This window comes from Protopterus annectens, chromosome 4.part0, assembly GCF_019279795.1.
Source record: "Protopterus annectens isolate FY-2018-M chromosome 4.part0, PAN1.0, whole genome shotgun sequence".
Lineage (NCBI taxonomy): Eukaryota > Metazoa > Chordata > Ceratodontiformes > Protopteridae > Protopterus > Protopterus annectens.
In genome coordinates this window covers 1,082,406,538-1,082,429,586 of record NC_056733.1, presented here as the reverse complement: position 1 = coordinate 1,082,429,586, position 23,049 = coordinate 1,082,406,538, and the positions used below count along the sequence as shown (strand labels likewise).

The 23,049-nt window shown below is 40.7% G+C and overlaps 1 protein-coding gene across 1 annotated transcript in view; it reads left to right on the top strand.

Moving 5' to 3' along the window:
- LOC122799755 (UDP-glucose 6-dehydrogenase-like) overlaps window positions 1–23,049 on the top strand; it is a 174,596-nt gene that overhangs the window by 30,038 nt on the left and 121,509 nt on the right. The window contains exon 3 of the mRNA XM_044069027.1: window positions 2,776–2,877. Coding sequence (XP_043924962.1) covers window positions 2,776–2,877 — 102 coding nt within the window. The remainder of the gene's footprint in view (window positions 1–2,775; window positions 2,878–23,049) is intronic.

The following is a 23,049-nucleotide window of genomic DNA, read 5'->3' as shown; positions in this document are numbered from 1 at the left end:
CACCTGCAGCAACTGGAAAGACCCCAAAAGTACCTCACCAAGAGGATCAAAGGGCTCAAACAGATGCCATATGCTGCCCGGTTAAAGAAACTCCAGCTCTACTCAGTGGCATAAAGCCTGCTCAGAGGCAGTCTGTGCCTGACGTATAAAGCCATGTCCAATCTGGAATTAATGGACATGCTGCACCTCAAAAAATCCAAATCCCATCCAGCTATGCGCTCGAGAGACTTGAACCTCAGCACTGAAATAAATAGGACATGCTGGAGGGACAGATTCATAACCCAGAGACTCCCTTCACTCTGGAATAAAATCCCAGTTCAGGTTAGGCAGGTCCCTCATTGACTCTCTTCAAGAGGAATCTTGATGAGTGGATGGGAGATGGTAGGTTTACCCTGGGTATCACTTCTGTGTCACTGTTAGACAGAGGCACAGTATACTAACCTCAAAAAAGGGCATAGCAAAATTAATTTAAAGTGGGTGGCGAAAGCCAAACACACTCTGGCTAGGCTTATAAATGCCCTAAGGCAGATAGCCTAGTATGAACCTATGAACAGTTCAGTGTCCAGACCGCCTGCAGCATGTCTTTGGGATGTGGAAGGAAACCAGAGTGCCCAGAGGAAACTCACACACCACAGGGACAACATGCAGACTCCACACAGAAGGTACGGCAGCTGAGAATCGAACCAGATAACCTCTTCCTGTGAGGTGGCAATGTTAACCGCTGCACCACCACACCAAGGCAGCATATATAAAGGTAGCAGAATCAACATATCAAGGCAGTATAGTATAAAGGTAGTATAAACAGTATATGTAAGGCAGCATAGTACAATGATAGTATACTCAACATGTACAAGGGTGCTTAGTAAAGGGAATGTATGTACAAGGCAGCATATGTAAGGGTAATACTCTACAAAAGGAAGCATTTCAATATACATGCACTACACAAACATTAAACTCTACAATAAAACTGTATAGCAAAGACAAGAGGCAAATCATATTATAAAGCACAAAGGATTTACAGACAAGTTAACAAGTGGCCAGCAAGTCAGTTTCATATTGTAAAGCAAAACTGCATCTACTTGGAGTGGTTAAAGCAAGAGTGAGGGGATGATTGACAGTCTTAGTTATGATGGATTAACCTGGATGCCTTGTCCATTTATATTTACTTTCTTCATTAAGATGTTTGAGTCAATATTTAAGTCCTTTGAGGTCAAACACTGATCTACTGGATTCCAGAAGTAAGTTCCAGCATGCTGGAGCAATTTAAAAAGAAATGCGGCCATAACCTGGATTGTAAGGGGAAGGAGAAATATAACACACACACACACACACACACACACACACACACACACACACACACACACACACGCATGCATGCATGTTTGCATATATGTTTTTGTGTATGCGTGTGTGTGTGTGTGTGTCTGTGTGCATGCAGGTGCCTGCATGTATGCACGCACAAACACACACACACATGCATGTTTGCATATATGTTTGTATGTTTTTGTGTATGTGTGTGTGTGTGTGTGTGTGCATGCAGGTGCCTGCATGTATGCATGCACAAACACACACACACACACACACACACACACACACACATGCATGTTTGCATATATGTTTGTATGTTTTTGTGTGTGTGTGTGTGTGTGTGTGTGTGTGTGTGTGTGAGTGCATGCACACACACACACACACACACACACACACACACACACACGCACACGTGTAAACACAAACACATGTATGACTGTAATAAATTCTTCTTGCCTGTTGTTTTTTGTGCTGTCCCCAGATTCTGCCTATTTTATTCCTTGTCTCCTTTACCATTTTTTGGAATAAGGCAGTATCTTCACAGAATTGTATCTTTGCTCTGTTTCTGCAACCTTCATCTTATTTTGGCCTCAGCCTCTCTTCCTTTGGCTTTACTGGTTCATAGGTCTCAGTACTTCACTGCATATTCTAGCCATAAAATATTTTGTATGGTGGACTACTTTTCTTTTGTTTTGTTTTGTCTTCTCTAGACAGTTCCCAAATCTCTTGTTTGCCTTTCCTCTAATGTCAGCTCTGCCTCATTTGTCTGTTTCTCTCTGTTCTGAAAATCTGCCATTTTCTCCTCTGCTGCTCGGATCTCTGGAGGATCCTAACTTCATTAAAACCTGACTTTCATACCACCAGACTGTTAAACTGTATGTTAGCAGGTTTGGGTTGGCCACAAATTAATTTGCTGAATGTATTATTATTATAATTGTTTTAATATCCCAGTCATAACAACTGCATATGTATTATCTGTTATGTTTGCCCCTTCCACACATATTCCCTAGTTGCTTTTCAGTTATCATATCTGGCAAGATTCATCTAAAAATGAAATGCACAGTAAATGTTTTTGTACAGAATTTGAGTCACACCATTGTGGATGTATAAAGCAGTGGGGGTCCATTTCTGGGAAGCCTGCTTCATCTGGTTTACGAACAGTTCCTCCGTCGGTCTGTTAGTGTTTCTACACTGTTTCTGCCAACATTGCAACACTGTCTAACTTTGCTCATTAATTCATTTATGGTCAATGTTGGAAGATATGCTTTGCAATTTTTGCCATTACTTTGGGTTCAAACCTATCCAAGTGTATATTAACAGGATGGGGTACATGAAATAATATGCAACATTTTGTCGAAGGGTCCAAGGCAGCAATGTAAAACTTGTCAAATGTGACTCATTTTTGCTTATTTGTACTGGTTGCATTGCAGAGACTCACTTAAGTGACATTAACTTAATTTGTTTCAGCCTGGGCTGCAAGAAGTGGTAGAGTCATGTCGTGGTGTCAATCTGTTCTTTTCTACGGATATTGATGCAGCTATTGTAGATGCAGACCTCATCTTTATTTCGGTAAGGATTTTTTTTCTCTTGTAATACAATCTTGATGTGATATTTTTGCTGTTCAAGGAATGCATGATTTGCAGAAAATTGTAAGATTTTGTTTATGCTTGCAGTAAAAAGTGTATAAGTTCATTATGTTGGCAGAGTGGTGAGATAAACTCTAATACTTGAGTCCTGCAGCATAGGAAACACCAATCAAAAAGAGTATGGTTATATATTTGTGAGGTGATATGGAGTTTTCTCCCTCAAGATGGAAGACATATTTCTGTTTCAATAGCTGCTGGTTCATTGATTCCCATTGCTTTGCTGATCCTTTTCACTGATTTATGCAAGCTTATCCCAAGGTTATTCAGCCTGAGAGACTGAGTAGGGTAAGGGTTTGATTAAGTATGGGGATGTAGGGTAAGTCCCCTACCTTAAGGAGATTGGTGGGCTTGGACCAGTAACTTATTTTTTCCTTTGTGACAGAATGCTCCACTGCCAGAACAGAAAGCACTATAACCTTTTCATTGGGATTGCCAGCTACAGAAATTAAGTGTTATTAATCTGACATAGCAGAGTAGTTTCATGTTTTAGTTACTGGGGTTATAAGCTAAAGGGGTTGGGGGTTGGCATAATGGTTAAGATAATAAATCCAATACGCAGTTTGAATGACAATAAAACACTCATCGTTTTTTTGTTTTAATAAATATTAAGCGCTTTCATTCACAAAGAGCTTCTTCAGACCTGGTTGTCACACATACAAAATTCACATTTTAGTTTGCTCAAGTTACATGACCCAAAATATCAGCAGTGTTTTAACCCTTTCTTACATAACACTGCTTTAAAGTTTTCCATATCATTCATACCTGGATCTGCACCTGTGTTTAGCCTCACTTTCCAAACATATTCATTCCAGTTTAAATCCACTTCTGCATCCCATCTCTTGTCTGCATTTAAAACTTGGTCAATAACAGTAAAAATAAAACCCACTTTAACTCTGTTATGACAGTTAACAACATGTCTTGCTAGGGCATTAGTTACATCCAGTTTTTGGAACTGTGGAGCTTTATAATGGTTAAGGTGCTTACCTGTCAGACAAGAAATACAGAGTTTGATTCTCACCAAGGGAAATTGGCTTGACTTAAAATGGCCCACAAGAGAAGTTAACCTAGTACTTGCCTATGAACTGGTGCCATCCTGCAGTGGGAATAATGTGGATTTAATACATCTGTACTTGATCACTCAATCTAACATTAGAGTGGCAGAAAGAAAAGTGATATCTTTTTGGGGGTAGGGAGGCACATTTGTTTTGAAAACAGAGAGCAATTACATAATCATTGGGGTTGGGAGGGTGGCCTAATGGTTAAGGTGTTTGTACAAACACAAGGTGCAGGGTTTGAGTCTCACAAGGGATAACTGGCTAGGCTTAAAATGGCTCACAAGGGCAGTTAGCTTAGTACTAACTTATGAACCTATTGTTTATTGATATGAACATGACTTGCTAGGTAGCACTGTATAGGTCTACAAATGTCAAGTCTAAATATATTGCTTTGGTCATTATTTCTTTCACTTTCCTACCAATTAGGTCTTAGAGGTGTACACTGAAGGTTGCTATCTTTTGATGCAGAGGATAGGAGGCACATTGTTTGTGAAAGCACGGAACAGTTACAAGTCATTGTTGAGCTGTCATTGATTTGGCTTTTTGGAGTAAGTGTATGTGTCTGAAAGCAGCAAGTTGAAGTACATTTTTGTGGCCATTGCATCTTTCACTTTTTTTGATAAGTATGTGACTATCTTTTTTGAGGGTGCAGTGTATGTGTGAAACTAAAGGGCACTAACATGACCACCATTAAATAATCATTAATGTGATTCAGGGGGTGAGTGTATAGCTCTGAAAACCACAAGCTGAAGTACATTATCATGGCTATTATATCTGTGACTTCTTCACAGTCAAAGATGGCATACTCTTTCAGAATGGGCTCAGTACTACTGGGACATTATATGTGTGAAATGGCTGAAATTGGTGTTTGTTGCATTTTTGTAGACACTGTGAAGCTACAACCCATGTTTTTTTTTCAAGTTGTTACTTTGTTGTTATAATTTCAAAGTCTCCATAATGCAGATGTCATCAGTCAGTTCACAACAAATATACATATTTTTACTTTTTCTTGTGGGGATGAATATGTAATTCATAACATCAGAACATCAGATACATAGATGGGAACAGTAAATTGGTACTGTCCATGCCCCTTATAGACAGAGGCAGTCTGTAAAATGACCCAGAGCTCAAACACTCAAAGACCCACTACCCCAATACTACCTAAACTGATATCTGGGGAATTAAGATATAGTTTTGTCATATCCTAGGTATTACATCATTAGCCTAGTAATCACATATGAACCTATGAAATCGATTTTGTTTTCATAATAAAGTAACTAAAACCACTGTCTCTTTCTTCCTGAAAGTGATGCTTTGTAGCATTTGAAATGTTATTACAAAACAAAGGCAGGGCAATACTGGAAGTTATGACTTGGCACTCAATAATCAATGTGTTCTGTTAGCTCTACATCTAAAAACACAATATAACTATGGTTTATAATGGAATATCCAGATTTGCTGTCCCAAAAGTTTTAATAGAAAAATCCATACTAATTCAGAGATATAACCCTGTATTGATAATCTCCACAAACAGGACTTCATGGCCACTAGAAAGTTGCATTATAACCAGTTTATATCATGTCTGGGTTTACAGTTTCTGAACAGGGTGGTGGAATGCAGACTATGTCCAGAATATATTTTTATTGTGTGCCATTACAGTAGAAAGAAAAGCACATAAATATTTAATAATGCAAGGCAACATTTCTGCTACTGCATATATAGTAAAGCCTGAAGTCTGTGAACTCAAAGCAAGTATGTTGCCATGTAACTCAAGACTGAGGTGCAATGAAATTCTCAGGTGTGTAATGGCACTTATTTAAATCATTTTTGACACCATGTCTACTGGTCATCAAGCTTCTCCTTGATCAGACATTATGATATCCATGGGCAGTTGCCTATTGGATGTTTTGTTATCTTGTCAGCATCCTGGCAATGCAAGCTTTTTTCAGTTTTATGGCCTAATCCTGCTCTTGGTAGTAATGTCAGCACTTGTATCATTGCAAGGGTCACCTATGTTTCCTTGTCCATGCACATGTGCTCAGTCAACATGTGTTAACAAGGGCTATCATCCCTGGCTTGGGTAGCTACACCCACATCTTTCTGGAACCGGTACCTCACATCATGGCAGGTGTCAGATATCCATCTGAGGCCCTGTCATCAGAGTAGTAGTGCAATCTGGGTAGGAACTGCAGTTTCTCCTAGCCAGGATGGGCTAGCCTCCATCTTCCCTGCCTTCTCCATTAAACTCCTGAGTTGTACCAGAGTTGTTTGACTTATAGTTAGGGTAATATCCCTCTATGCCAGTGGCACAAGCTAAGAATGGCATTCTTAAGTGTATTTTGTATTCAAGTACACTGTAATCTGTTAATCACAGTATCTGTTATCAGGAGCGGCCCTAGATCAACTGGTGCCCTAGGCAAAAGAGCTCCACAGCACCCCCCACAACACCACCCAGTGCCCACATCCTGGTCTACGTACATCAAATAAATACTGAAAAAGTGCCCCTGCTAGAGTGGCGCCCTAGGCAGTCGCCTAGTTGGCCTATGCCTAAGGCCAGCTATGTCTGTTATAGTCCATTAGCAAACAAAATTTCTTAAAGTTGTCTGCCCTCAAAAAGTCTAGAAATACCATATCTGTCATCACCCCTTGTGCAAAAATAGTGGACACGCCTCATGTACACTATACTAAGGTCAAATGGGAGCTGCAGTTTGAATGCTTGTGACACAGATAACCTTTCAGGAATGCAATAAGACCACAGGGCAAAACTAACCAATTACTGGCCATTTTCTCCCAGGGACAATTCCTGTATAGTATTGTCCTAAGATGGTCAGAAATGTTTTGTCAACTCTCCCTTCCTCAGACGTGTGGTTATACATAAATAACTGAGAAGTGTTAAAGTGATAGTGATTTATACAGCTCCAGACTGAGTGAAACAGATTGTTAGCACTGCTACTTTCTTTTCTAGTGGGTATACGTCCATGCTGCAGGTGTGAAACAGAACGCAAGTGACCTTTTATACTGGTGGAGCTCCCAGTGTCTTCAAACTCTTCACTTGATAGGAGAAGTGTTCAGGAAATAAAATTATTTCAGCCATCTTCTTTTATGAAAGTGCCACTGAATTGTTTTGGTTTTAAGGAGTACAACATTTGTGGCTCTTTCAGCACAAAATTATTGTTCTTTGCATAGTTTAACTTCCTGCTCTGGTTATCATGAGTGAGGGATAGAAAGAAAGAAAGAGACAGAAAGAATGAACTGCTGGTATATTAACTGTAAAGAAAATGAATTATATATTTCACTGTGTTTTTCAGGGGTAGGAGAATTCTGTGATGTAGCCAGAGGAAGTTTGTGGCACTGCCTGCTGGGCTGTAGGTTCTCCAATAAAAAACACAGATAAGATGTGTTGTTTTTATCTATTTATTTTGTACTATTAAAATATCATTGTTCTTGTTTCATGGGATTGGAACTCAACTCATACATGAATTTTTGCATTCTGTTTAAAAGAAAAAAATACATATTTCAACTTATGCTGCAAGTCTGTTTAATAAAACAGACCAGACCTGTATTTAAAAGTAAAGACTCTTATTATATTTTTGATGCAGTGATAGTGCCACTGAGGGGGGGAGGGGGGTAACTGGGCTGCTGTGTGAAGAACTGAGGACTATGTCCAACCAATTCAGTTTTTAAATATTACTTTAACTCTTTTAAAACGTTGATAGAACAGCAGATTTTGATTCAGTATACATTTTCTGAGCAATAAGAAGCATGAAACGCTGATAAGTTCATAGGTATGTACTAGGCTAAAGGCCCTGCAGCCTTTACAAGCCTAGCCCATAGGATTACCCTGGCATCGTGCCACCCGACCTTAGTTCCTAGTGCTTCTGTCAAGTAGAGCCGCTGGACTGATCCCCGGGATGAATTTTCTATTTCCCATCCACTCATCAACATTTCTCTTAAAAGAGGGCCAGTGAGGTCCTATGCTTGACATGTATGGGAAGTCTATTCCATAGCATGGGCAGTCTCTGGGTTATGAACCTGTCCCTCCAGCATGTTCTGTTGATTGTGGTGATTAAGTTGAGGTCTCTGGAGCATGTGGTGCAGAGGGATTGGGATTTCTTTAGATGTAGCATTTCTAACAGAACTGGGTCAGACATGGATTTGTAAGTCAAGCAGAGATTGCCTCCTAGTAGGCAATATGAGACAGAGAATATTTGGAGTTTTTTGAGTCTGTCCATACAAGACAAGTGTTTAAGGCCTAGGATCCTCTTTGTGAGGTATTTTTGTGGCCTCTCCAGTTGTTGCAGATGTCTAGTGAGGTACATGCCAAATAGTGCATTGTATTCGATGATTGTCCTAATGAGGGAAGAGTAGAGGGAGACAATGACCTCTTTCTTCCTGGATACAAAACCCTTAGTAATGAGATGTGCCACATAGAAGGACTTTCTGACCACAGTGGCAATGTGGTGGTCAAAAGAGAGGTTGCGTTGTGTCAACCTGTGTTCCCAGATCTCTTATAACACCTTCTGTGTTCAGAGGACTACCATCGATGTGGTAATTCAAGGGAACTGGGTTTTTCCCAAGGGGGGTGATGACACATTTTTTGGCATTGAGCTTAAGGCCATGGTTCTGACACCAGTCGTTGGTCACAGTGAGGCCTTTGTGTAGGATGTCAACATCACTTGGGGAGTTAATAATAGCTCCCAACTTGCAATCATCTGCAAACTTTGTCAGCCAGAGTCCCTTCGTGTTGGCCTGGACTTCAAAGAAGTAGATACCATACAAGAGAGGACCCAGGACCAAACCCTGTGGGACTCCACTCGTGACTGGTTGGCAGTCTGACTTGGAGTCAGCTACTTTCACACTGTGGGTACTATCTGTGAGCCAGTTTGCAACCCACCTAGTGATATAGGGGGTCGATGCTCAGCTTAGTGAGTTTTTCTATGATTCCTCAGTGGGGAATGGTATCAAATGCCTTGGCCAGATCAAGGTAGGCTGTATGAACCACCTTCCCTTCATCCACATCTCTGGTGACTGACTCAAAGAAGTCGACCAAACTGAGCAGGCATGTTCTACCCTTCACAAAAACTATGTAGGATCCAGAGTTTGGAGATTCCCTATATCCTTGTTTATTAGGTCCATGATGATGTGTTCCATAGCCTTGCATATCAGACTCGTCAGGCTAATGGGGCGATAGTTCCCAGTGTCTGTAGTCACTCCTCCTTTGTGGAGAGGGATGACTGTAGCAGTGTGGCATTCGGTAGGGACAAAGCCTGAGGTGAGGCTGTGATTGAACAGGGCACACAGGTGAGGTGAAACCGGGCACACAGGTGAGGTGCCAGTTCACTCTGTAGTTCATGTAGAACACATGCCAAGGATATTGTCAGGTCCCATAGAAGCCATGTTCTTGGCCTTGGACAGTGCTGTTTTAACCTGTGCAGCAGTAATACTGGGTGCCTGGCAATCTACTGGTATTGTGATTGGTCTTTTGGGGGGGGGGTTAAAGTTGGCACTGAATCTGCCGGCCAGTATATTGGCAATATCTGTTGGCTCAGTGTAAGAGGTACCATTGTGCAGTAGCTCAGAACAAGTCTGGGTATTGCCGTGGAGATTCTTTACATAACTATAGAAGGCCTTGTGGTTGTCTTTACTATCTGCTGCAATTTTGTTTTCATAGTTAGCTTTAGAGGATTTGATGAGGGATTTCAACCTTTTGTTGAGGCTGATAAGAGAGTTTTTCCAGTCTCGGGACTTCTCCTTATTCTGCATCAGTTTCCTCCTTCTGTTGTAGAGTTTGTTTGTGGCAGGGGACCACCAGATTGGCTTCCTTTTTTGAGGATAGCATCTTGGTTCTATTGGGTATGGCAAGATCCATGCACCTCTGTTTTTAGGAGCCCAAAGTTAGCTTTGGAGAAGTTTTTCATGGTGGTTACTTTTGGGGTGGGGGTGTCTGTCATTACTGGCAAACTGTGATCACCAGTGATGACTTATCAGAAAAATCAAACTTTTTACAAAGGAAAATAGTTTTAGAGAATTTTAACAGTTATAAATACGTAAATGTTTTTTAAATAGATTTTTTTATTTTAAGCTTATGTTAACAATCACAGTAAGTGAAAGGCAAACTGAATACTAATGAAACAGGAATGTTTCATTTGATATTACCATATTGTAATGAAAATGGGGGCATGTTTTAAATAATGACTGGAGTGCCAAAATGATCATTGTATTTCAGTAAAATTGAAGCATGTGTCTTAAAGGTATGTATTTGAGGATAAATTCATCTTATTCAAGTTGTTGATTTATGGTGTATGTGTATTGAAGGGTTGCATTGAATTACACAGTCTTCCAGTGTGGATGTAAAGAGTTTGAGAAATATTTTGTTTGATATGGAGAAGGGGTTCAGTCATTAGGTACTGGATCCTTTGGGAGTGGCATCTATCCTATCAATAGAGTCTGTTCATATTGCAGTGTACATTTGGATATCTAGATCTCTAGAATGGATAGTGGTGGTGCTATCTGTTAAATGAGCCTGTAACACTCAAGCAGGATGTTGTCATTTCATAGGTTCATAGGTAGGTACTAGGCTGTCGGCCCTGGGGCCCATACAAGCCTAGTCAAAAAATGTACCCTGGCTTTCGCCACCCAAGAAAATTATTTTCCTGTGCTCCTGTCGAGCAGAGCCACAGAAGTGATCCCCTGGGTGAATTTCCCATTTCCCATCCAATCATCAAGGATTTTTCTTGAAGAGTGCTAATGAGGAGCTCTGTTTGACATAGATAGGTAGTCTGTTCCAGAGTATGGGAAGTCTCTGGGACAGGAATCTATCCCTCCAGCATGTTCTGTTTATTGTGGTGACAAGGTTTAGGTCCCTAGAGCGTATAGCTCGGAGGGATTGGGATTTTTTTAAGTGGCGCATGTCCAACAGCTCTGGGTTTGACATAGCTTTGTATGTTAGGCAGAGATCGCCCCTGAGTAGGCGATATGCGATGGAGTAAAGCTGTAGTTTTTTGAGACGGTCTGCATAGGGCATCTGTTTGAGGCCAGTAATCCTCTTTGTGAGGTATTTCTGTGGTCTTTCCAGTTGTTGTAGATGTCTTGTGAGGTACATACCAAAAGGGGTGTTGTACTTTATAATGGGTCTAATGAGTGATGAGTAGAGGGGAACAATGACCTCTTTTTTTCTGGATGAGAATCCTTTTGTGGTGAGATGAGCCACGTAGAAGGAATTTCTGACCAATGTGGTGATGTGATTATCAAAGGAGAGACTACTGTCCACCCGTGTCCCAAGGTCTCATTACATTTTCGGCATTAAGTAGACTACCAGCTATGTGGTAGTTCATGGGTACCAAGTTTTTACCAAAGGGGATGACAATACACTTTTTGGCATTGAGCTTCAGGCCATGGCTTTGACACCAGGTATCTGTCTCAGTGAGGCCCTTTTGTAGTTTGCCGACATTGTTAGGAGTTTGCAGGCTTGTAAGCTATATGGAAGTCACCACTTGGAAGTCTGTAGGCCATAGAGCAGTAGGGCTTTTAGACATTCTGTTTATCTTAGAAAGCTCAACAGTTTGGGTTGGACAATACTCTTGAATAAATACAGCCTTACTTTTCCATATTAGTAAACGTAAGACATTTCAGGTTTATGTCATATCTAGCCTTGCCTGTGAAAAAGTACTTTCAGTAGAACAAGTGATATAATATCTACCCCATTTTGGTTGCCCTTTGTCAAATTCTTTTCCCAAAGCATCCATTCTGTTCATGGCTTTGAGAGTTGTAATTTCAGCACTGGATTTGTTGCTGAAATGGTATTGTTCTGTACAAAGACAATACTTCCTTGCCTATCTGCTGGTTATCATCTATCTGTCACTGTGTTTTCAGCCCTAGGGCTATTCCAGTTTTTCACTCCACTGTTTGTAAAAGTAATAAAAGATGGGTTATCATGTGTATATTTCAAGCTGCGGTGGTGCAGTGGTAGCATTGTCGCCTCACAGCAAGAGGTTCTCCCGTTCAATTCTCGGCTGGAGTGCCTTCTGTGTGGAGTCTGCATGTCCTCCCCACAATCGAGTGGCGTTCGAAAGACATGCATGAATGGGCGTGCCTTCATTGAAGGTTGGGAGTCGGGCTGGCACCTCGGCACCATAAAAATCGACTGCCAATCATTAGCGGACCGGAGTTCCGCTGTGGCGACCCCTAACCGGGAAAAGCTGAAAGAAAAACAGAAACAACATATGTTATCTCAGTTATTTCTTTTCCAGTTTGCTTTCGTTATTAGCAGCTGTTTGCTTTGTACAGTCCTGACAGGTAAACTATTTCATGACCTGCTTACTGATCGCATACTTAACAAACCTTGTGTTGGGCTTTGTACATACAAGTTACACAGTCTTGTTAATGACTTTGTTTCAACTGTGCTTTTTTTCTCTTTCATAGACTTTTGTAACATAATGAATTTGCTGTTTATATTCTTAGGAAAGATTATGTCAAATACTTGGAGATACCTTCCTAACATTTGAGCAGTGCTTTTTTTTAGAATACTAGTCCCAAAAGTCATTTTCTTAGCACATTACAAGAGCATTTTGTGGAGTTCATTCATTGTTCTGATTTGCATATTCCTTGTCTTCTCAACTGATTTTATAGCCCCTCTTCCTGTTTGGCAGTTGCTGTGCCTTTCCTTGTGTTACAGTTGTCTAATCTTTACTTGCTTGGTATGTTATTGCCAGGTTTCTGTTCTCTGGATGAGAGTGTGGTTCCTTTATTTTGAAAAGCTTTTTCTAAAACCTAAGCTTGTCCTTCAGCACTTCAGATTAGCTCATTAGTTCTGTCATTGCTGGTTTACTTGTTGTGCTGTAAAGTGTTATGCCGTCTGTAAATGCAAAAAGTGAAAACATTTTCCTTAATTTATAAAGTGACATTAACAAACATGGTTTCCAAACTGCTGTATAACCATTCTGTTTACCATTCTTTAACACTTGCTTATTTGCCTTTCATAAAACATCCTTTTCCTTTTTTGAACTTTAGTGCCCACGTTTCAGTTTTACGTTTTTGTTTATATACTTAAAGTAATAGTTTGTGGAGTGCTTTTCTTCTTGAGACACTTGACAGCATTGTCTTTTTATATATGTTTTTGTTTTTTGTGTTCTCTGTTTTATTTCTTTTAGTAACTCTACCATCTTCATCTTGCATGTTTTATAAATGGCATATAGATTGACCGCGGTAGTGCAGAGGTTAGCATTGTTGCCTCACAGCAAGAGGTTCTCCCATTCAATTCTCAGCTGGAGTGCCTTCTGTGTGGAGTCTGCATGTCCTCCCCATGGTCGATTGACATTAAAGACATGCAGGTAGGTGTGAGCGTGAATGGCTGTGCCTTCTTTGAAGGTTGGGCGTCGAGCTGGTAACTCAGCACCGTAAAAATCCACTGCCAATCATCTGCGGACCGGAGTTCCACTGTGGCAACCCCTAACCAGGAAAAGCCGAAAGACATTACTATATAGATTCATAAACTCATGGGATTAACTATTTATTTGCTCTTTATTTATTTACTTACTTACCTGTTTACTTTGTTGACCAGGGTAGATCACTGATCCACTTGGATCATTTTCAAGCTCAGTCAGGAAATTGCATGGCAGAGTCAAGTATAAATATATGCCAAACAAATTGACATTAATTTAAACCACTAAACCAAGCATACAATTAAAGAAAGACACCGCATATAAAAACATATCTTACAATCCAGAAGAAAAACTACAGCAAGAAAGAAGTGTTCTGCTGGTAACACACACACACACACACACACACACACACACACACACACACACACACACACACACACACACACACACACACACACACACACACACACACACACACACACAACTGCTGCATACCTAAAAATGGCTAGTGACTCCCTATCATATCCTGTCTCCATCCTAATCACCCGCTCCATACAAGAATCCTACATACCCAAACTCTGGAAAGTATCTCACATCATTCCTTTCTATAAAGGAGGTAACTCCTACGACTTCTCCAACTATGGGCCTATTGCCATCCTGTGCCCCCTATCTAAAATTCTTGAGAAATGCATCCACTTGCAGGTGATGACATGTCTTAACACACACAATCTCCTATCTACCACACAACATGGTTTCTGTCACATCACAGCACTACCACCGCACTTCTGTCCTTGACTAATCATATCAACCTTCACAGGAATGATAACAAATATGTATCAGCCATTTTCCTAGACCTCTCAAAGGCATTTGACATGGTCTCCCACTCCATCCTACTAGACTCACTAACATCACTATCCTTCACCTCCTCTACTATTACCTGGTTCAGAAACTACCTATCTGACAGGCAACAATCTGTCCAGTGGAAAGAAAATCTGTCTCCACAACTTCCAACCACCATAGGAGTCCCACAGGGCTCTGTACTGGGCCCACTGCTATTTTCTATATTCACAAATAACCTCAATATCTCTACACAGCCTGCCACACTCATTCAATATGCAGATGATTCAACCCTGATCTGCTCCGCCTCATCTCCCACCACCCTACAAACACTCACTCAGGATACCTTCAACTCTGTAGCAAAATGGATCTCAGGTATCCAACTAATTCTAAATCCCAAAAAGACAAAATTGCTACTATTTTCCCCTAATAGATAAAAAAAAAAAACCTCTCCTTTACCATATCATCTAAGGATGGCACCACCATCTCCCCCCTCTAACCACAACAAACTTCTGGGCATTGAAATTGACAATAATCTTCACTTTGATGTCAACATCTCACATACCATAAAACTAGTTCACAAAAAGCTAGGCTCCCTATACAGCAGGCATAAGTCCTTTCTCTCACAAAACACTAGCCACTCTTGCACAAAGCCACCTCCTCTCAACTCTATTATACGCTGCACCAATCTTCACCCAAATCAGAAAGTGTGACTTAGACAAACTAGAATCATGCTGCAATAAAATAGCCAAGTTTGCTACTAACTCAACCTATAGAACCCATCACTGTACTACACTAAAAGAACTAAAATGGCTTGAGTTATCACAACTACTTAACTATCATCAGTTGGGAAAACCATGTAATATTCTCAAATACCCTGAAAAAAACCCTCGATATCCAATCTACTTACTGTCTACACTGCAAACCAGTACCTCAGATCTAGTGAAAAATCTCTCCTCTCCATCATCAAGGCCAATAATAATGCAGGGAAAGCACTCTACTCCCACACCGTTGCTAGAAATTGGAACTCTGTACCCCATGCCATGTCCACTGCCCCCTCCATCTCTATATTCAAAAACTCTCTCAAATCACATCTCCTTAGTACCTGGTTATGTCCCTGTATCACATAACCTTACCCACACTGCTGTTAACTCTCCAAATTGCTCTCTGATCACCTGCATGCTTGTTCATTTGAAAAGTTGAGCTTTTAACTGTAGAATTTACTTAATATATTTTTTTCTCTTACCAATGTATAACTGACATTGTCATTTTACTTATTTTCTGTACCATCATTTATTTGGAGTGTTTTTAATTATTTCTTATTATATTACTATGTTCACCATATATGTTGTAACCTGTTTACTATCTCTTATTTGTGTATTATACTTGCTGTAATGTTTTTGTACAGCTAGATGCCGGAGCTTTTCTCCCCGGGCCTCCGCTGAAAATGGACCTGGTCCAGTCAGAATTTCCCAGTTAACAAATGTAAAATAAAATAAATAAATAAATAAAACATGAAAATGTTAACTTTCTGTCAAGTTTTTTCACAGTACGGCAAACTTCACTTAGATGCCTTCTTTCCCAACTACAGCAACAATGAGCAGGGCTAGCCTTTGGTCAACTGGTGCCCTAGGCAAAAGTGGTCCACAGTGCCTCCCCCACACACCACCCTATGCCCCCATCCTAGTCTACCTACACCATCCAGATTACTTTTTTCTTTTTTCTCACAATTTATCTTACTCTTCAGGTTTTCCTGTATTCGTTCAACATATTTTAAGTAAACCATTTCTATACTACAAAAAAATAAACAAATAAGCACTGGAAAAGCACCACCTCTGCTAGAGTGGTGCCCTAGGTGGCTGTCTAGTTGGTCAATGCTTAAGGCCAGCTGTATAAGCAACAAACCAAATTCACCTTCTATCCAGACAGTAAAGAGTCCGTCTGATTTCTCCTCTCAAGGGTTAGGTCCCATCCATCATATGGATAGTTTTGAGATTGACTTCCTTTTGGTCTATGCAGCTCTAACTAGAATCCCCTAGGGCCCCATTCAGACCAAAATTTCCTAAATCTGTGTGCCCTGGGGCATCATGTACAGCTGTTTTTCATTACCTCTAAAATCCTTGCTTCTTTTTGGGTTAATTTCCTAAAAGGGACCATCCACCACTATGCTATCTGACCATTCTACTATAGTGCTTTTAAAGGGACCTGCACTCACTATGCTACAATATGTTCTCTGTTTCTGGGATGATTTTAGATGACTAGAACTACCTGCTTCAAACACTAACTATGATTAAACCTCTCATGCCATCATCATTGTAAATGCTTCTGCTGACAATCTCACTGCATCACTCACTGTATTCCTGATCTGTTATAGTTTTTGCCTTGAGCCTTGTATTTCTCATTGTATGGCACATGGATCAACTAATCCATTGTCCCACCAGGGGCTCCAATATCCAAGACCTGGTCATTACCAACATGGGAGATAGATGCTCCACACCAGTGGTCACCCCCTCATTGGTCAGGTCTGACCATAAGCAAATCACCCTTGACATCCACATCCCACCCCCACCCCCCAGTAAGGAAACCTCCTTAAAAAACTTCTCCAAAGCCAACTTCATGATACTGAAGTCAGAAGTGACAAACTTCACAACACTCACGCAGGCAGAATCTGGAAGTTCGACTGCAGAATCCTACACTAAGGCACTGTATGAGCACATATCCACTCGAGCATGAATCGCGCCATCCCAAATAGAACCAAGATGCTCTTCTCCAAAAAAAGGAAGCCAATCTGGTGGTCCCTTGCTATAAACAAACTATACAACAGAAGGAAGAAACTGTTGCAGAAAAGAGGAAAATCCCAGGATGCAAAAAGGTCCCTCACCAGCGTCAGTAAGAAGCTGAGATCTCTCATAAAATCCTCAAAAGCTAGTTACGAAAATAAAATTGCCAAAGATTCCAAAGACATCCACAAGGCATTCTATAGTTATGTCAAGAATCTAAATGGCAATGCTCAGATCTGCTCTGAACTACAACAGAATGACATTAAATATACTGATCCCAAGGATATTGCCAGTATCCTGGCAGATTGATTTAGTGCCAGCTTCACTCCCCTCTCACCCCCTAAAGAGCCCATCTCAATACCAAAAGATTGCCAAATTCCGATAATCACAGCCACACAGGTAGAAACAGCACTCTCCAAAGCTAAGAATACAGCATCCATGGGACCAGATGACATCCCAGGCTGTGTACTACATGAACTACAAAATGAACTGGCACCCCACCTAAGTGGCATGTTTAATCATAGCCTCACCTCAGGCTTCGTGCCCACTGAGTGGCGCACAGCTACAGTTATCCCGCTCCACAAGGGAGGATCCACCTTGGATCCCGGGAACTACCGTCCCATCAGTCTGACAAGCCTGATCTGCAAGGGCATGGAACGCATTATCATGGAACTTATAAACAAAGACATTGGCAACCTCCAGACACTGGACCCCACCCAGTTTGGGTTTGTGAAGGGCCGATCTTGTCTCCTGAATATGATTGACTTCTTTGAATCAGTCTCCAGAGCTGTGGACAAGGGCAAGGAGGTCCACACAGCCTATCTGGACCTCGCCAAGGCCTTCGACACCATCCCCCACTCTGGAATCATAGATAAACTTACTAAGCTGGGCATAAATCCCTAAGTCACTCGATGGGTTGCCAACTGGCTTACTGACAGAACCCAGACTGTAAAAGTAGCCAACTCCAAATCCACCTCCAGACAAGTGACAAGTGGAGTACCTCAGGGTTCAGTCCTAGGACCATTCTTGTTTGGCATCTACTTCTCTGAAGTACAGGCCAACATTAAGGGACTCTGGCTAACAAAGTTTGCAGATGACTGCAAACTGGGAGCCATTATTAAATCCCCAAATGATGTGGATATTCTACAAAAGGGCCTTACAGAAACAGATGCCTGGTGCCAGAGCCATGGGCTCAAGCTTAATGCCAAGAAATGTATAGTCATCCCCTTTGGAAAAAAACATGTACCTATGAACTATCACATAGGTGGCAGGACACTAAACATTGAAAGTGTGATGAGAGACTTAGGGACACAAGTGGACAGTGGTCTCACTTTCGATAACCACATCGCCACAACAGTCAGGAAATCGTTCTACGTGGCACACCTCATCACTAAGGGCTTTTCATCCAGAAAAAAGGAAGTCATTGTCCCACTGTACTCATCCCTCATTAGACCCATTATAGAGTATAATGCCCCATTTGGTATGAACCTCACAAGACATCTGCAACAGCTGGAAAGGCCACAGAAATGCCTCACTAAAAGAATCACAGGCCTAATGCAGATGCCATACGCTGACCGTCTAAAAAAACTCCAGCTATACTCTATGGGATATCGTCTACTCAGAGGCGATCTCTGCTTAACATACAAGGCCATGTCAAACCCTGAGCTGTTGGACATGCTCCACTTAAAGAAATCCCAATCCCTCAGAGCCACACACTCCAGGGATCTAAGCCTTATCATCACATTGAACAAAACATGCTGGAGGGATAGGTTCCTGACCCAGAGACTCCCCATACTCTGGAATAGATTGCCCATACATGTCAAGCAGAGCACCTCATTGGCTTTCTTCAAAAGGAACCTTGATGATTGGATGGGAGATAGGAAATTCACCCATGGGATCATGTCAGTTGCCCTGCTAGACAGGGGCCCAGAGAAGTAAATATTGTGGGAAAAAATTTCCAGGGAATTGTTATGGCTAGGCTTGCATAGGCCTTAGGGCCGATAGCCTAGTACCAACCTATGAACCTATAAACCTATAAACCTATGAACCTATGTACTGTAATGTTGATCTTTGTTATTATCTGTACTTTGGAGTTTTTCTCCCCGGGCCTCCGCTGAAAAAGGGCTTTGACCCAGTTGGACTATCCCGGTCCAGCCACCAAATGTCAAATAAAATAAATAAATAAATTTGTAATATTATTTTATTTTACCTTGCCTTTCCATAATAGTGGCTGTAGTGAGTTCTTGCTATTTTGTGCCATTCACCTCTACCCATAAGTGTTTATCTTTTTCCATTTTGCCTTCTTTCTGGATATCCCATGACATGTTATCTACTTTCCTCAAAACCAACCTTGTCAGTTTCCTGGGTGCTGCTTTTAATACAAATCAGCAGCAAACAAGTTATTTTTGTTACTTTTATACTTTCATTAGCATCAGACCCATTGCTGTCTTCTTCTTAAAGGGCAGAGTCATTGAATAATTCCAAGAATGCATATAATGCATGTAAGAAAATGCATTTAACTTGGCGACTGGTGAAGTAGTAAAGAAATGAAAATGCATGTTCTGAAAAAGAGGCACTCGGACCTGGTACAAATGGATCAGAACCCTTTCAGCTCAGATGTTCATACATTAGTACTAGGCTAACTGCCCTTGTAGACCATTTTAAGCCTAGCCAGTTACTCCATGTGAGAATCAAACCCAGCATCTTATGTTTGCAAGGTAAACAGCTTAATCATTATGCCAACCTCCCAAATTTCCCAAAGACTTCAAACCCTGCACTCCTGGCATAAGTAGCACCACCGTTAGCTCACTACACTAACTCATAAGTACAGAGTGGCCCATTTCCATACCGGGAGTCAATCCAGGGCCACCTGGGTGAAAGTCAGGAATCCTAACTACTAAACCATATGGGAGTAAGGGATAATGTATGTGGTTGTTGACACCTTCATGTTTAAATTCTGATTTTTTGCTCTATTAGTTTGTTATTTCAGAGCAGCTTTTCTCATATTTACATATTTTTTTCATTTTATTTATTTTATTTTATTTTTTGGGGTGGGAGTAACAGGCCTTTTTAATAACCATTAAACTAGTCAGTGCTTACATATGCCAAAAGAATGCAGAGCCAAAAGAAAACAATGTGAAATAATCTGAAAAAAAAAGAGTTTTGAAGATTTTGTTTGTGATTCTCTCTCTCTCTCTCTCTCTCTCACTCTTTGTTCCCATTTTAAATCACTTTTAATGAAATATTCAAATAAGACAGGGTAGGAAAAACAGAGGCTACAGATGAAAATAGAAGGAAATGAGAGCCCTCTTTGGGCCTACCGAAACAATTTTTAATCAAGTTATCTTTCATTTCATTGTTATGTAGAATATAATGCAACATAACTTCTCAGTTCTAAATGTGACTTGTATAAAATCATAAAGGTGCACTATGAATGAGTAAAACTGGGAACAGAAGAGGGTGGAAAACACAGAGTAAAACAATACAACAAAACTGTATAGTTAGCATGTTTTGGAGATGCCCTATATGCCATTAATCTACCAGAAACTCACAATTTTCCTACCAAAGCCAGAATCAATTTTGTACATCCTGAAGAAAACTAAGCTTCCTTGCATTATGTTGTTTTTCATCAGTTATTTCTCATTCATAATTATTTTAGGATATTTTCCATTACTGAAAGGAAGGAACATCATCACATCACTTCCTAATGTTTTCCATGTTTTCATACCCATTAGTAGACGTGCCTTGAACTGTTTGAGTCTTGGTATTGTCAGTGGACTGGGGACATTAAATTTTACTTTTTTTTGTTTAAATTAACTCCAGCGCTCCATATCAACTCCATGAATGTGTCTGTTTATATCCCCCCCCCTCTGGTATGAGTTTCCAAGTCATTGTTGTGATTCCTGAGAGGCTTCGGTTTGCGTTACACAAATGACTGCCTTCCATTACTGATCCTCATCAGACATGCACATACCAGAGCATGAGTAATGTCATTTTTTGTACAAGCCCTGCCTACTGATACAAATTGCCCTGCAGAGATCCTACTGCACTGTGCAGTGAAGCCCTTGACTCATGTTGCACTATGTCTGATTAATGCTTTTAGATGCCACTAGGGCATGTGCCATAATGGCGTATACTAGGACATGTGCTACAGAGGTGTAAGCTTGGACATGTGTCATAGTGGCTTATGCAGAGCCATGTCACAGTTGAATACCCTGGGGCATGTGCCACAGTGGCATACACTGGGACATATGTTATAGTGGCATACACTGGGACATAGGTTCAGAGGTTCATAGACTAGTACTAGGCTAACTGCCCTTGTGGGCCATTTTAAGGCTAGCCAATTACACCATGTGAGAATCAAACCCTGCACCTTATGTTTGTAAGGCAAATACCTTAACCATTGTGCCAACCTCCCACTGTGTCATAGTGGCATACAGTGGGGCATGTGTCATAGTGGCATACACTGGGGCATGTGTCATAGTGGCATATGCTGGGGCATGTGTTATACTGGTTCATGCATGAGTTTGTAATGTAGTGGCACACACTAGGGCATGTGTCATAGTTACATACCATGGGGCATGTGCTACAGTGGCAGCATACACTGGATAATATGTCATAGTGGCATATGCCAGTGCATGTGTTTCAGAAGCTCATGCTGCAGTTTGTATTGTAGTGGCATACACTAGGGCATGTGTTATAGTGGTTCATGCTGGGGTTTGTAATGTAGTGGCAAACACTAGGGCATGTGTCATAGTTACATACCATGGGGCATGTGCTACAGTAGCAGCATACACTGGGTAATATGTCATAGTGGCATATGCCAGTGCATGTGCATTTTGTATTGTAGTGGCATACACTATGGCATGTGTCATAGTGGCATTTGATGGAGCATCTCCCATGGTGGCATACACTGCCTTAAATCACATGGCTTACTTGGCAAGTTGTGACACTTGCCAAGCATTTTATGTAGGAAAAATGTTAAGCAAATTAAAAGAAGGAATATATGAGCACACTTGCTTGATATTAGAAAATAGAAAACAATGAATGCCCTGAGTAGACATATGCAGGAATTTAAGGGCCATAAGTTTGGCTTGATGATAATAGAACAGGTAGTGAAAGGGTCTAGGGGAGTGTTTATGAAAGAACATTTAGAAAAAAGTGAATTGAAATGGCAATTGCAGTTGAATGCCATATGCACTCCTGGTCTGAATAAAACATATTCTATAAATTCAGTATTAGAGCTTAAACATCATAATGGTTGATTTTTATACTAGGTCAGTATTTTACAATAAATGTTACATGGGAAAACTAATGTAATATAAGTTGACTATTATAAGCTGTGTTACTATTATAATTTGTATTAATGTCAAATTTACAGCATTTTTTGAGTTGTTGGATTTAAAATTTTCACTTTAATTAATTAAGTGAAATCATTTGACTCGTTTTTTATAATATTCAATGAGAAAAAAGACATTTGTTTTTAGTTCTGATGAAGTTCCGTTAGCATAAGCAGTAATGATGAACCAAAGCGCTTTACTTATGGTTTTATTCAGTTCGAATTAAAGTTTTCTTCAATTTTGGCGCGGTCTTGTCATTTGTGGGCACTGCAGGTGGTTGGTTACTAAGTGAATCCCAGACACCCTGTCCTGGTCCACCTGTATATCTTACAGACCTAAGGGTGATAGCTATGAAACAGACCTCACATTCTGGGATGACAGTACATGTTATACACCTCACAGTACAAACTACGAAATGCAGACCTGCTGTCCTGGGCTGACAGTACATGAGCTGTGTTCCTGTAAGGCCCAGCTCATGTGGCCTGACACCATTGTTTTCTAGCATATTTGCTAACTGCTGCACAATGCTTCTTAACAACTCAATCATCACTACATCTGATACAAAATAACATTAGCATACTGATTTGTTCTGGTGTGCCAGAGTGGCAAAGGCCGAGGCAGGCTAAATACAAAGTCCTGTACACCAGATTCGTGAACTGTAAGTGGCTATAACATAGCAACTTTCTCTTATGCAAGTCATTCAA